Below are 14983 nucleotides of genomic sequence, written 5' to 3'. Positions count from 1 at the left end.
AGGGCAGGAGCTGGCTGTGGGGGGAGCTCCCAGCAGGGGGCGTTGTGGGGGGCAGGGCAGGCGGAGCCAGGCTCACCTGGAAGTGGAGGATGATGGTCCAGATGAGGCCCAGCGTGAGCTTGGGGTTGCCGTCGGCGATGTCATCATTACGGATGTTCACCAACTTCACCTGCCGAAACCCAGAGCTGCAGTTACACCAGGGGGCCCGATGGGCTCCTCAAGCAGCAGGGCTGGGGCTTGCCCTTCCCCTGGCCCCTGGGGAGACCCCCACATCTCAGCAGGGGTGGAGCTTGACCCTCTCCCATGCCCTAGGGAGACCCCCCCCAACTCAGCAGGGGTGGAGCCTGCCCCTCCCTTTGCTCCCTGGTCGGGCCTGTCCCCCACACAGACACACAGCTCACCTGCCCCCCCCACGCACGCAGCTCACCTGCCGGTGTTTCAGGTAATCCAGGGCAATCTGCACATTCTGCAGCTTATGGAAGCGCATTCGCCCCTTCTCGCGGGGCTGCAGAGACAGAAGGAGCAGGGGGGTGAGTGGCCGAGCCAAGGCGCCAGGGCCCCCCAGTGCCCTGAGCACTCCTCCCCCTACACAGGGCAGGGCCAGCAGCCAAACAGCAGAGCCAGGGCTCCAGGGAGAAGTGAGAGCAAGAGAAACCCAACACCTGGTGCCCCTTGTCAGTAGGTGCGAGCACCCATCCCCCCAGGGCGGGGCAGAGAGCTGAGCAGCCTCCCCGGCCAAGCCTAGCTAGCCCTAACTGGCCGCTCTTCCAGGCAGCTGTTCCCTTGCCCCACGCCCCAGCAGGCCGGGGGCTGCCAGGCACCCCAAGGGGCTGTAGCCATCAGGGGTGGCAGCCCCTCTTCCCGCACTACCCTCCGCCCTGGGCCTCGGGAGCCCATTACCAGAGGGGAAGCCGGAGCCCCACTCTCCAGGGTCAGAGAAGAATCGCCCCCAGGGATCCCCGGCTGTCCCGGCCCCGAGGCTGCAAGCGTGCGGAGGGCCGTGGCCGAGGCCTCAGGATGGGACCAGGGCTCTCGGCACAGGCAGGGTTAGCACAGGGCTTGCAAACCGTGCCAACGGAGGACAGGGGCTGGAGAGCAAGGGCTGCTGGCCTCGGTGCCCCCGGTAATGCTGGGGTACAGGGCCAGGGCCCACCAGACCACAGAGCCAATTGCCCCCAGCTCAGCCCGCCCGGTCACCACCGCTCCCCACGCTGCAGGCTCCGAGGGCAGTGCCCAGTAGAGGGGGCACGTCCCCGCTGGACTGCCTTCGCTAGCTGGCTCTGGAACAGCGGGCCGGGGAGCCTGAAGGAAGGGGCAGTGCAGGGGGTGTGGGCTGGGCCTGGAAATCCTCGGCCACTAGCTGCTCCCACAGAGCGCTGGGAGGAAATGTGCCGAATGAAACAATAGCGAGGAAAGTGCTGAGCACGGCTGGACGGCTGCTCCTAGCTTCCTCCAGGGCACCTGAATACAGCCAGCCAACCCTGCCCCACGGTCAGCACCCACCAGCGCCAGGGCCCGGCTCTGCCTTCCTGTGCCCTCCCCACACAGCCTGGGGACAGCGACAGCTCTGGAGCCCTAGATGACACCCCCTGGAAACAGCCCCCTGTGGGGTGAGCACAGCAGTGGTGACACACCACACAGCACGTGGCGCTCACTGAGCCTGCAAGGGGCATCGAGGACAGTGCAAGGGATGGGGGCAGCGTGCAGTGCAAACCTCCTGCCCTGCAAAAAGGGACCTGGCGCTTGCACGGCCAAGAGGGACTGGGACCTCTGTGTCAGACCAGACACGAATGCTGGGGCACTGCGGTCACGCCAACAGAGGGGAGAGCCCCCGCCCCCAGGCGCCAAGCTGGGGCAATGGGGCCTGCACTGCCTGCTGGGGAGAGCCCCCTGCTGCCCCCACCCTGCTCCCTGACCCACTGCGCCCCCTAGCGACGCTGTGGGGACAGCGCCCTCTGCTGCCCCACCCCGCTCCCTGACCCACAGCGCCCCCTAGCGACGCCGTGGGGCCAGCGCCCTCTGCTGCCCCACCCAGCTCCCTGACCCACAGCGCCCCCTAGCGACGCCGTGGGGCCAGCGCCCTCTGCTGCCCCACCCAGCTCCCTGACCCACAGCGCCCCCTAGCGACGCCGTGGGGCCAGCGCCCTCTGCTGCCCCACCCAGCTCCCTGACCCACAGCGCCCCCTAGCGACGCCGTGGGGCCAGCGCCCTCTGCTGCCCCACCCAGCTCCCTGACCCACAGCGCCCCCTAGCGACGCCGTGGGGCCAGCGCCCTCTGCTGCCCCACCCAGCTCCCTGACCCACAGCGCCCCCTAGCGACGCCGTGGGGCCAGCGCCCTCTGCTGCCCCACCCAGCTCCCTGACCCACAGCGCCCCCTAGCGACGCCGTGGGGCCAGCGCCCTCTGCTGCCCCACCCAGCTCCCTGACCCACAGCGCCCCCTAGCGACGCCGTGGGGCCAGCGCCCTCTGCTGCCCCACCCAGCTCCCTGACCCACAGCGCCCCCTAGCGACGCCGTGGGGCCAGCGCCCTCTGCTGCCCCACCCAGCTCCCTGACCCACAGCGCCCCCTAGCGACGCCGTGGGGCCAGCGCCCTCTGCTGCCCCACCCAGCTCCCTGACCCACAGCGCCCCCTAGCGACGCCGTGGGGCCAGCGCCCTCTGCTGCCCCACCCAGCTCCCTGACCCACAGCGCCCCCTAGCGACGCCGTGGGGCCAGCGCCCTCTGCTGCCCCACCCAGCTCCCTGACCCACAGCGCCCCCTAGCGACGCCGTGGGGCCAGCGCCCTCTGCTGCCCCACCCAGCTCCCTGACCCACAGCGCCCCCTAGCGACGCCGTGGGGCCAGCGCCCTCTGCTGCCCCACTCAGCTCCCTGACCCACAGTGCCCCCTAGCGACACTGTGGGGAAGTGCCCTCTGCTGCCCTCACCCCGCTCCCTGACCCACAGCGCCCCCTAGCGACGCCGTGGGGCCAGCCCTGCCTGCTGGGGAGAGTACCCCCTGCTGCCCCCACCCGGTCCGTGCAGCTCAGCGCCCCCTAGCAACTCCCTGGGGAGAGCGCCCCCTGCTGCCCCCGCCCCGGCAGCACTCCCAGCCCAGTACAGCTCACAGAAGACGAACCCACCCCAAGCAAATTCCAGGTGGCTCTGCCCTGACCACGGCCCCCGCAGGCCCCCTGGGCTGCCCCCCAGCCACAGACAACAGGTCCCCAGCCAGCGGCTCCGAGGTCTTTGCCCCCCACGACCGACAGCAGCTCTGCAGGCTCCAGAGCAGGACCCCATGGGCTCCCCCCCGCCGCACCCGCACCGCTGCTGCACCCCAGGCACGCTCGTCACGCCAGCTCAGCCAATCACAGGTGAGCAGCGGGTTCAGCAAAGCTCTGATTGGCTGGGCTTGCCATGATGTCATTTCTCCCCAGCCAATGGGGCGGCACATGGCCATGCGAGAGCGAAGGCAGAACCACTCACCAACCGCAAGCTCCTGATCACGTCGCGCTCCCTCGGCTAGCCAGCAAGAGCAGTGCAAAGAAAGGAGGCAAAGGCCAGATGGCAGAGGTCAGGGGTCAGAGGTCAGCAGACAGATACAAAGAAGCAGAAAGTTCCGTGTAGCAAAGTAACATTAATGTGTTAAAAGCCCACAATGCAGCAGGGCACGGGAACCGAGTCTCAGGGCGCGGGGTGGGGTGAGGCCAGGGCCTGAGCCGGGGGGCCCTGGGGAGAAGGGGGGGCCGGGGAACCAGACTGATTTCCCTAGTAGGCACAGCAAGCAAGAGGTCAGGGGTCACAGGGCATGTGGGGTCAGTAGGCAGGTGTGCCAGGGAAGCAGGGGTCCCGACCCTCCTTCAAGGGGGGAGTCTGCAGCGGCCTGAGGGTTTGTGGGAGGTGGTGCTGGGCCGGGCGAGGGGCCCAGCCTATGGGTCAGCGGGCGAGGATGTGCCCTTGCAGGAGGTGGGGAAAGGTAATGCGGGAGGGAAAGAGGAGGGTGTGGCATGGGTGGGGGCGCAGCACAGAGCAGACACTTGCCCTGAGAACCTCTCCTCTCCTCACCCCTGAGACCGGACCAGAAGCTGCTCTTTGCCCCGACCCGGCCAGGACAGGGCTCCCTGCGCTGGGCAGGACGGGCACCGGACGGGAGAGGAGGGAACCAGCAGAGAGGCGGCTGCGCGGAAGCTGCAGTCCGGAAGCCAGCGGTGTCACCTACCAGCGTGTCCCCTGAGAGCACCTCCAGCAGCGAGATGAGGTTGTGGCCATCCCGCAGGTCCTCGTACAGGTCGCTGACATGGCGCTGAGCCTGCAGAGACAGAAAGGAACCGTTAACGGGGCAAAATTAACAGCAGCCATGGAGCCGCCGGCCAGCCCTCAGCCGAGCCCTGAGCCTGGCAGGCTGCCCTGAGCCAGCACCTCTGTGGGCCAGCTGACAAGGGGGGCAGGTATCTGACTCGTTCCCCAAAGAACAGCATGGAAGGGCTCTAATGAAAGCCACAGTCACACCGGTCATCACAATCACTGCAAAATGCACGCGTGTGCCATGCAAGGCGGCGTGGATCCAAACCAGAACACCGCTTTCCCAAAGGCGACATGCCTTAACTCGAATCCTGCAGACAGAAGACATGGGAGCCATGGAAGCTAGACAACGGCCGCCCATTTACACACAAAGGCAACTTGAGCCAAGAGCGGTGACGTCACCAGGAAAGGAGCACACAGGGACAAACACGCCTTGGGGGTTGTCCTGTCTCGGAGCAAAACCAATGAACTCTTGGGGTGTTTCTAGAAAGCAGAGGCACCCCCACCCCACCCCACCCCACCCCCAGTGTCCTACCCTAGGGACAGCACATTGGTAGTCAGGAAAGCGGGGTGGAAACACTGGAGCGAACTTGGGGTGAGAAAGCTCTTGAGCCAGGAGGGGAACCGGTTAGCGGTGCGCAGTCTCCAGAGAGCGTGCTACCCCTATTTCCCCATGTTTAATCCACCCCCCCACACACTGTTCCTCACTGCTGCAAATGGGCCATTTTCATTACCACTACAAAAGTTTTGTTCTCTTCTGCTGGTAATAGCTCAGGTTCACTGATCACTCTCGTTAGCGTGTGTATGGTAACACCCATTGTTTCATGTTCTCTGTGTGTGTATAATCTCTCTCTCTCTCTTCCGACTGTATTTTCCACTACATGCATCCAATGAAGTGGGCTGTAGCCCATGAAAGCTCATGCTCCAATAAATGTGTTTGTCTCCAAGGTGCCACAAGGACACCTGTTCTTTTTGCTACCATTTGGTTTTGCATCGACCATTTGTTTTCAGTATTCTTCTCCCTGTGCCCTGGATGCCTGGTCTTTCCTGATCTACTCATTGTGCTGGGTCCCCAGCCAGGCACCGGCCCTGGGCTGAGTCTCACAGCGGGTGTGTTCTGGTCCTTGGGGCCAGCGGACCTCGGCATTCTGCGAGGGTGCAGGGGCTGGGCACTTGGGGGTCGCTAACCGGTATGGAGCTAGCAGGGTCTGCGGGGCCTGGCAGCCAGCGTTTGCACTGCCAGAGGCTGGTGGTTTCAGAGCCTGACCCACTCTGGGGGCTGGGCTCGCTGTCTTCCCCGCTACACTGATGCTGGCAGGGCCAGGCTGGGGCCAGAGCCCAGGAGCTCTGATGCCTGTGCCTGGCTCCGGGCGCCGTCATGCGCTGCCCGAGCCCTGCCAGCCCATGGCCTCCGCCCCCTACAGCCCTGAGCCCATGGCCCTGCCTGGGGAGCAGCCAGGGCAGACAGGAGCCATGCGCGATGCCGTCGGTCACACCGTGCACAAGATGGGATGCCACCTACCTCTGCTCGCCAGTGCTGCCGCAGGAGGGGAAGGCGGGGAGAGAGAGAGAGGAGGGTTAGGGGCAGAGGTGGCGAAGACCCAGTGTTCAGCTTCCCAGGCACAGCAGGGGGCTGCTCGGGCCCCAGCCCCTGTCCAGCCTGCTGCCCACGCCCCGGGGCCGCAAGCACAGCAGAGATCCTGGACCCCCCCACCCCCGGACACTCCACTCCAGGCAGTGGCCCGGGAGCCCCTCGGCTTGGCCAGGTGCAGCCCACGGGGAGAGCCCGGCCCAGCACTCACACCCTGGGTGGAGCCAGCCTCAGGCAGCGAGGGGCAGCCCAGCCAAAGCAGAGAGATCCCCTTCCCGCACGGCGGAAGTGCAGAGCTGCACAGAGCTCCCAGCCAGCCAGCCAGCCAGCCCCAGAGCCTGCAGTGCAGCCAGCCTGCCCATCGCCCACCTGGCCCCATGCGCTGCCCCCCATGGGCCGCCCTGTGCAGTTAGCCCAGTGTCCTGGCCACAGGCGCCAGGGTTGGCTGGCTGCACGATTTTGGGGTGTGCCGGATGCTCCCCAGCCAGGACAGGCCCTGCCCCCGGGAGCTGAATGCACCGAGCGCGGGGGCAGGGATTACAGGCCTGGCACGGGGCCGGTGCAGGCAGGCACATGAGCATGTGCGTGGCCAGACACGCGTGTGAGGGCAGGGCAGGCGGGCTCCAGCGTGTGCTGCTCTCTGGAGCTGGGCCTGGCTCGTGGTGCCAGAGCAAAGGCTGCTGCCGAGAGGCAGCATGTCCCTGCGCTCAGCCGGGCATTACTGGTTACACGCGAGGCTGGGGCCATGTCAACTGGGCCGGGCGTTACTGGTTAGATATGGGGCCGTGTCCCCGCACTCAGCCGGGCCGGGCGTTACCGGTTAGACGCAGGGCTGTGTCTGTGTCCCCGTGCTCGGCCGGGCCGGGCGCTGGGTTAGACGCAGGGCCAGGGCAATGTCCCTGCGCTCGGCCAGTCTGGGCCGGGCTGGGTGTTGGGTTAGACATGGGGCTGTGTCTGTGTCCCTGCACTCGGCCAGGCTGGGCTGGGCCATGCGTTGGGTTAGACGCGGGGCTGTGTCTTTGTTCCCGTGCTCGGCTGGGCCAGGCGCTGGGTTAGACACAGGGTTGTGTCTGTGTCCCTGCGCCCAGCCGGGCTGGGCGTTACTGGTTAGATACGGGGCCATGTCCCTGCACTCGGCCGGGCCAGACGTTGAGTTAGACGCGGGGCCGGGGCCATGTCCCCATGCTCAACCAGGCCAGGCGTTACTGGTTAGATGCAGGGCTGTGTCTGTGTCCCCGCGCTCGGCCAGGCTGTGTCTGTGTCCCCGAGCTTGGCTAGGCCAGGCGCTGGGTTGGATAGAGGCCCGGGGCCATGTCCCCGCGCTCGGCCAGGCCGTGTCTGTGTCCCCACGCTCGGCCGGGCCAGGCGCTGGGTTGGATAGAGGCCCGGGGCCATGTCCCTGCGCTCGGCCAGGCTGGGCCGGGTGTTGGTTTAGACACGGGACTGTGTCTGTGTCCCCACGCTTGGCCGGGCCGGGCCAGGCGCTGGGTTAGACACGGGGCTGCATCTGTGTCCCCGCGCTTGGCCGGGCCGGGCGTTGGGTTAGACATGGGGCTGCATCTGTGTCCCCGCGCTTGGCCGGGCCGGGCATTGGGTTAGACGTAGGGCTGTGTCTATGTTCCCACACTCAGCCGGGCTGGGCCGTGCATTGGGTTAGACGCAGGGCCGGGGCCATGACCCTGCGCTCGGCGAAACCGGGCACTGGGTTAGATGCAGGGCTGTGTCTGTGTCCCCGCACTCGGACAGGCCGGGCGCTGGGTTAGATGCGGAGCTGTGTCTGTGTCCCCGTGCTTGGCCAGGCCGGGCGTTACTGGTTAGATATGGGGCTGTCTGTGTCCCTGCGTTTGGCTGGGCATTACTGGTTACACACGGGGCTGCGAGCGTGTCCCTGCGTTTGGCCGGGCGTTGGGTTACACACGGGGCTGGGGCTGGGGCTGGGGCTGGGGCTGGGGCTGTGTCCCCGCACTCGGCCGGGTCGGGCCAGGCACTGGGTTAGATGCGGGGCTGTGTCTGTGTCCCTGCGCTCAGCCGGGCCGGACGTTACTGGTTAGATACGGGGCCATGTCCCTGCACTCGGCCGGGCCAGGTGCTGGGTTAGATGCGGGGCCGGGGCCATGTCCCCATGCTCAACCAGGCCGGGCATTACTGGTTACACACAGGGCTAGGGCTGTGTCTATGTCCCCGCGCTGGGCCGGGCCAGGCGCTGGGTTAGATGCGGGCCTGGGGCCATGTCGACCAGGCCGGGCATTAGCAGTTACATGCGCAGCTGTGGCAGCGCCTCCGGATGGGGGTGAAACAGCCCTGAGAGCCTGATACACGCAGGCACAGACCTGCCGAGGGACGAGAGAGATGGGGGAACTCCGTGGGCCGAGGCAACCAATGGCACCACCTGTAGCGGGGGAGGCAGCACAGGCAAGGAGGCCCTAAGAAGTGTTCCCCGTAACAGCCTTCGCCTCGCTGGAGCAATGGGCCCTTCTTGGGGGAAGCGCATCCCCCTTTATGCACTGCAGCAACCTGGGGAACTCCCCGCTACAAGATGCCAGCAAGGCCAAGAGCTCAGCAAGCTCCAGGGCAGAGCAGACAGTGATGTGACTCATGAGAACAGAAAAGGCTGCAGTCCCTCCCTGATGCAGGGTTCCTGCCCCTCCCTGTGGTGCCAGCGCCTTCGGGCAGGAGGCAGCGCCCAGGCACATCCTGTCAGGCACTTCCCGTCTCCCCAGTCCCATTGGAAGGGCCTGGCTGAATTGCTGGGGGGCTAGAGCCCACTTTTCACAGCAGAAGACACAGAAGAGCCCAGTTTTCGCAAGCGCCTGGCTGCGGCCAGGGGGCAGGATGCTGGCCGCACAACTCTGAAATCCTGTTTCATCAACACCACCAGGAACATTCCCTTCTCCACGGGGCTGGAGCACAATCATTCATTCAGAGCCGGGCCGCAGGCCACTGTGCGCTCAGCACGGCCTGTGGGAGGAGAGGCAGCCAGCCAGTTCTGCCAGGCCCCGGGCTGCCTGCGGGCACAGAGCAGCCTGCAGGCATGGGGCAGAGCGGCTCCTTCTGGGCCAGAAGACTCCAGGGGCTTGCTCCCCGGCCCTCCTGAACTGCCCCCTGCCTGGCTCTGGCAATCGCCCCCTTCAGCCCCTGCCTGGTCAGAGCACACCAGCTTGCCAATGCTCAGGTGCTCAGTGCTTGTTTCCTGACTGCCCCCTGCCAGGGACCCCTTCTCCCCCCCGCCCAAGCCCTCCGGCTGGGGCCCACACCAGGAGGAGAGCAGAGCCAGGTGCCGGATGTGGATGGTCCTCCCAGGCACTGCCCTCACATACTTCAGCATGGCTGGCCCTTGCCTCCCCTCGCTGCGGGCAGGGACTGCTCCCCGTGCTCCTGCCAGGGCATTACCAAGCAGTGCTGGGCAGGGCCGGGCGGCCCCAGCCGGCCCTGTGCCACGCTGTCTGCTCTCCTGCCCACCACAGCCTGCGAGTTCCAGGTGAGCGCCCCGCGGGGCTGGGGGCCGCGGCTCTAGCTGGGAACGGGCTGCAGACGTGATCTAGGGAACTCAGGTGTCCCGGTGCTCCCACCCAGCACAGACAGCGCCCCCCGGTCGCACTCTGTGGCTCCCACACGACAGAGCCTGGTCATCCAGCCCCAGGTCACACACAGGGAGGTGTGGGATGCCCTTCATGTGCCCCTCTCCATCCAAGGCAGAGCTGAGGCTGGGCCAAGGCAGCCATGAAGGGGGGCCCAGGGGGTAGCGTGGCAGGATGGAAGACTGCACCTCACAGCCAGACAGAAGTGGTCAGATATGGGACACTGAAGGAGGCTAGGGCTCCCCAGGGGCTCGGGTCCCCTCCTGAGAGGCACCCCTGGGAAAGGGATTGGGGAGTTCTGGCCCTTCCATAACTGGGCCCGTCATTGGGAGAGTCCCAGCTCCAGGGACTGCGGGGTGAATTGCCACTGGGCTGCTGGGCCTGAAAGCAATGCAGTGACCCTCCCCCACGCCGGCACTTTGCCCCCCCCCCAGTCAGAGCTGCCCATTGTCAGTTGTTCACTCCACCCATCCTGCAGCAGTGAGTTCCACAGCCTAACCAGGCACTGCCTATTAAAAGTAAGGGACCTGCCCTGCCCTGGGCTCACCCCTGCTGCTCTGCCCTCCACAGGGAGGCCCCGCCCCCTGGCCCTGTCCCCGGGGGGGCACCCTTACCTTGATGAGGTGCTTGTTGACCCATTTGGTGAAGGTTTTCTTCTGGACCCGGTCTCGCTCATCTGCAAGAGAGGAGACCACGGGGGTTAGTGCGTCGGGGGGCACAGGGGGCTTATGGAGTCTGGAGTGGAAGAGCTGGGGCAGGCTCCCCCTCGGCCAGCAGGGCCAGAGCTCAGAAGAGGGATGAGCAAGACCCCACAGGCTCCCAGAGCTCAGCACAGGCAGGAAGGGGCCTGACTCATCGGTGCCAATGGGAAGGAAACGGTTGCAGTGACTCATATGCCACGCCCCCCGCTGTGCCCGATGCCCAGCCCCGGGCACGAGGAGCCAACGGGTGATTCCCCAGAGCAGCTCCCTGCGCCCACTCCCACTTGGGTCACAGCAGCCAGGTCAGCCCTCCAAGCACAGCGACCCAGGGCGCCCGCTCCAGAGCCCCCCCAGCACTCACCCTACTGCAGGAGCCTGCTGCCCCGGGCTGGCGCCTCCTGAGCCCCACACATTCTAGGGGCCCAGGGCAGAGCCGAGAGCCCCTCCCAAGGGCACCAGCAACAGGCCTCAGCGGGGACCCAAAGGCAGCAAGGGGAAGGCGAGCCAAGGGGCGCAGGCACCAGGCAGGGCGGGGGGGGTCTCAGTCACTGCTAGGAGAGCCATGGGGAGTCGGGGTGTTGGGACACCGCAGGGAGCAGCTGTCTGCACGCTCAGCAAGCCAGGTCCTCCCGGAGAACAGCCCAGACGCCCCGCCCTGCCGACCTGCAGACACTGGGGTGGGCCCCACAGCAGACTTGGGGGCTGGGACCTGTTTCCAGCAGGACGAGCCGTACTCCTCCAGTGCCCATCCAGCCCCACCTCAGCACCGCAGGGCTGGAAACACCAGGCCATGGGCAGGCAGTGCCAGGAGCAATGCCCAGGTGCCCCCCTGCTCCTTGCCTGAGCCAGGGGGCCCATCTCTCACCCCACAGACACCCTCATCTCTGAGGGCTGCAGGAGCAAGGCCCAGCCCCACAGCAGGTAGGGAGCAGAGGGGCCACTCCAACCCCCTCCCAAGGTGTTTCTGGAGCTGGGACTCCAGCCCCCCAGTCCCTCATGCTGAACCCCTCCAGAGCCCTGAGGAAACCCCAACCCCTCCCCAAGGGGCAGCTCAGCCCCATCCCCCTCAGCACATGGCCCTGGAGGCGACAGGCTCCGCCCAGCTCTGCACTGGCCTCTGGGGGGCTCAGGGCTAGGACGCCTGGGTTCCAATCCCAGCCTCACACCAGCCGCCTGGGCCCATGAGGGGCGGGGGGAGCGCTGACCTGCCCGGGAGAGGTAGGAGTCTCCCCTAGGCCCCTGCGTAACACCCCCAGTGAGCAGGTTACAGCCCAGCAGGGACGGGCAAGCTGTGGGTCCTGGGAGGGGGAAAGGAGGCTGGGAACGCCCCAGGATGCGCTAGGGCCCCCCCAACAGCAGTTAGCCCAGGAAAACATCCCCCCTTGTCCCAGGTGTAAATGGCCACCCTCCTCGCCCCAGAACCCACCCCCCACTCCAAGCCTGAATTGCCCGAATGAAGGGGGATGCCCCCAGCCCCAACAAGCTCACTACCCCGCAGGGGGGTGTGGCACAGCTGCCCCCCCATGTGGGTTTCACATGTCGTGTCTTGTCCGCCCAGGAGAGCGTGGAGATCTGTCTGTGCAGCTCCCAGCCGCCCAGGGCCAGACGGGCGCCCAGCAGGGGGGGTGCCTCTGGGGGCAGGGCCGACTTCCCCCGTGGGACCCCAGGGGCAGGGGCTGCACCCTGAGGGGCAGCCAGGGGCAGGGCAGCTCCCAGCAGACAAGGGGGCAGCAGAAAGGGGAACCCAGATGCGAGGAGGAGGGGGAGGGACAGACACAGCCTTGGGGCTCAGCTTCAGCTGGGCACCACCCCCAAGACAGGAGCAAGGTGGCAATCAAGCCCCTGGGACGCTCTGGGACGCTTCTCCTAGCCCCCCGGCACCTCATTCCAGCATGGGCACGGCTGCTCCCCTCGCAGTCTGGGCGAGGCAGGAAGTGCCACTCCCGCAGGCAGGCAGCGTTCCCAGCGCCTGCCCGCCAGCCACTGACTGGGGCACTACACCCATGGGGGGGGTGCCATGGCGGGGCTCAGGGATGGGGCTGGGAGCTGGCAAGAGCCCCCACCCCAGACCCCATTGAGCTCCACTCCCCTCCCCCCACAGCCACACCCCAACCAGGGCTGAGGCCTGGGTCCCCTATAGCTATGGCTGGACAGCCAGAGCCCCTGGGGGGGCGGCTCAGAGTGACCTGGGGGCTGCAATTGCCATGGGGGATCACCCCCCAGCATGCAATGCCCCACAGGTGGGCACGTACCCCTTGCAGTGTGCAGGGCAGAGCTCACAGCAGCCAGGGTGCCAGGGCACAGGACTCCCCCCCCCCCCAGAGCACAGGGACTGGCATCACAAGGAGGGTCACAGCCCCCCCCCAAACATGCCACACACAGAGCAGCCCCCCAGCCAGTATGGTCTCCACACAGCTGCTCTATGGCTGCCCCCCCCCACCTCCCATACACAGCACTAGGACAAAGCCCCCATCTCCCCTGCACAAGCAATCACACTCCCCACCACCCAGGCACAGCCCCCCATTTCCCCACCCCCAGGTACACCACATCCCCCCATCCCGCAGGCACAGCCCCCCCATTTCGCCACCCCCAGGTACACCACATCCCCCCATCCCGCAGGCACAGCCCCCCATTTCCCCGCCCCCCTCTGCAGAAAGCCCAGGATGGGGGGCAGGCTGGGCAGTGGCTCGGTACCTTTCTTGCCCTCCGTGGCCCTCAGCACGGCCAGGTAGAGGTTCTCCTCGGGGCCCTCCAGCTCCGGGCTCTGCAGCCGCCGCCTGGACATGGTCCCTGGCCCTCCCCAGCGATCCCCGCCCTGCCCGCGGGCGGCAGCCGCAGCCCAGCCACAGCAGCCTGGCCAGGGACTGGAGAGCAGCACTGAGCACCTCTCCCCACCCCGGCTCCAGCTCCTCTGCCCCGGGAACCAGGCCTGCCCCTCGCTCCCCAGACTCCTCCCCCAGAGAGCGAGCGAGCGAGCGAGCGGCCGGCCTGGGGGGCTGGGGCTGGGGCTGGGGCTGGGGCTCCCCGCCCAGAGCCAGCGCACAGCCCTGCCTGCCGGAGCCAGGAAACCTCCAAGCCCACAGCCACCAGCCTCCTGCCTGTAACCCTTTCCTGGCCACAGCCAGCCTGCCCGGGGAGCCCCACGCCCAGGGAGCCCCACACCTGGGGATCCTGACGCCTGGGGAGCCCCACGCCCGGGGAGCCCCACGCCCAGGGAGCCCCACACCTGGGGAGCCTGATGCCCGGGGAGCCCCACGCCCGGGGAGCTGCATGCCCGGGGGCTGCCCTGCCACAGCCCAGGGAGAGCGAGGGTCAGAGGGCTGCACCTGGGAGCAGGGGGGCCAGGCTTGACTGTTCCCCAGGAGGGAATCAGGACCCCTGACGGGACAGCTGAGAGCTGCCTCAGGCCCAGGGATCTCCCGCTGTCATGGCCCAGCAGCCACCCCGCCAGTGCCCCACAGCCCTTGGGTGGTCGGCACAGGAGAATACACCTCCCCGCCCTGTGCCCTTCCCCCTCGGCTTCAGCCCACCTCAGCCAGGACTGGGGGGACAAGGGTCAGTCAGCACAGGCCAGAGAGACCCCATGAGCCCCACGGTGCCCCCATAGCAGGGTCAACAGCAGGGAGCCCGGAGCCGGCCTGAGGCAGGGAAGAAGGCCAGCACCCCTCCCCCAGCCATGTGCCCAGCGCGGAGGGAGGGGCTGCAGGGGATAACCCCAGCCACACCCCAGGGTGCAGGAAGTTGGCTCCTGGGTGCAGCATGGACCTTGCACGCGCCCCCAGGGCGAAGGGAAGTGCAGCACATGGCTGCACTGTGACTCATGCAGCCTGAGGGACACGCCCTGCTCTGAGCAGGGAGCTCTCCCCACCCCATGGGCACAGGGAGCCAGCGGAGCTCAGCCTAGGGTCCGCCTGCGGGCACGTGTCATGTCCCACACGCCCCCCACCCCCCAGCGCAGCAAACTGCCCAGAACAGCCCCCACTCCACCCCCCAGGCAGGGCCGAGAGCACCAGGGACAAGCAGGCCTCCAGCACACTGGCCCAGCGCAAGCTGCCCAGGGCACAGAGGCAGAGACAGCCCCCAGCTCGGCGGGCAGCCACCTGCGGGGGCTAGGCCAGGGGTGACAGGGTCTCCCCATCCAATTTGCCCTCTGGCCGTGACCCACTTGGAAATCACAGCCGCCTGGCCCCGCTGCAGCCAGAGCACTGCCCCAGCTCCAGGCTAGGGCTGGGGCTGCCCTGGGACAAACAGGGAGCAGAGCCGGCTCCCAGCAGCCCGGGCGAGGGCCCCGAGCCACGCAATGGGGCGAAGGGCAGGGAACGGTGGAGGTGCTGGCTCCAGCTGCCCCCCTCGCTTCCCAGCCTGGGCTCGCCCCAGCTGCCGCCCCCTTGGTTTCCAAGGAGCAGAGCTGGGCCGGGGCCAGCGCGGGGAGGAATGTGCCCTACAACGGTTTCTAAACCACAAGTATTTTCCAGCCACTGACACATATGGAGCAATGAGCTGCCAGGGCCCGGCTGACGCCAACGCACGTCACATAGCTGGGTGCTCACTCACATTCTGCTCGGCAGCCAAGGCAGGCACTTCCCAGCAGGGGGCGCTGGGGGGGCGGGGCAGGGCACTGGCTGGGGAGGGGGTGTTGAACTAGGAATGTTCTTAATGTTTGCTCTGAACACTGTGCTGGTGCCTCAGTGTCCCCTGTGCAGTTCTTAAGTATCTAGGTGGTGGGATAAGGGTGTGTGATTGCTGCAGAGGAAGGGGCCAGTGCACCTAAATGCCTGGCACTCTGTCTCCTAGCAACTGATGGCCTGGGCCCCCCCTCTGCAAAGGTGCCA

General features: G+C 67.0%; 1 protein-coding gene across 1 annotated transcript in view; it reads right to left on the bottom strand.

Annotated features, from left to right (window-relative positions):
• PLEC (plectin) overlaps positions 1 to 14983 on the bottom strand; it is a 90481-nt gene that overhangs the window by 53485 nt on the left and 22013 nt on the right. The window contains exons 2-5 of the mRNA XM_075063408.1: positions 10065 to 10126; positions 4199 to 4288; positions 428 to 505; positions 77 to 169 (exon numbers count right to left, since the gene is read on the bottom strand). Coding sequence (XP_074919509.1) covers positions 77 to 169; positions 428 to 505; positions 4199 to 4288; positions 10065 to 10126 — 323 coding nt within the window. The remainder of the gene's footprint in view (positions 1 to 76; positions 170 to 427; positions 506 to 4198; positions 4289 to 10064; positions 10127 to 14983) is intronic.

This window comes from Chelonoidis abingdonii, chromosome 2 (assembly GCF_003597395.2).
Source record: "Chelonoidis abingdonii isolate Lonesome George chromosome 2, CheloAbing_2.0, whole genome shotgun sequence".
Classification (NCBI taxonomy): domain Eukaryota; kingdom Metazoa; phylum Chordata; order Testudines; family Testudinidae; genus Chelonoidis; species Chelonoidis abingdonii.
This window is presented reverse-complemented; position numbering and strand designations above follow the sequence as displayed.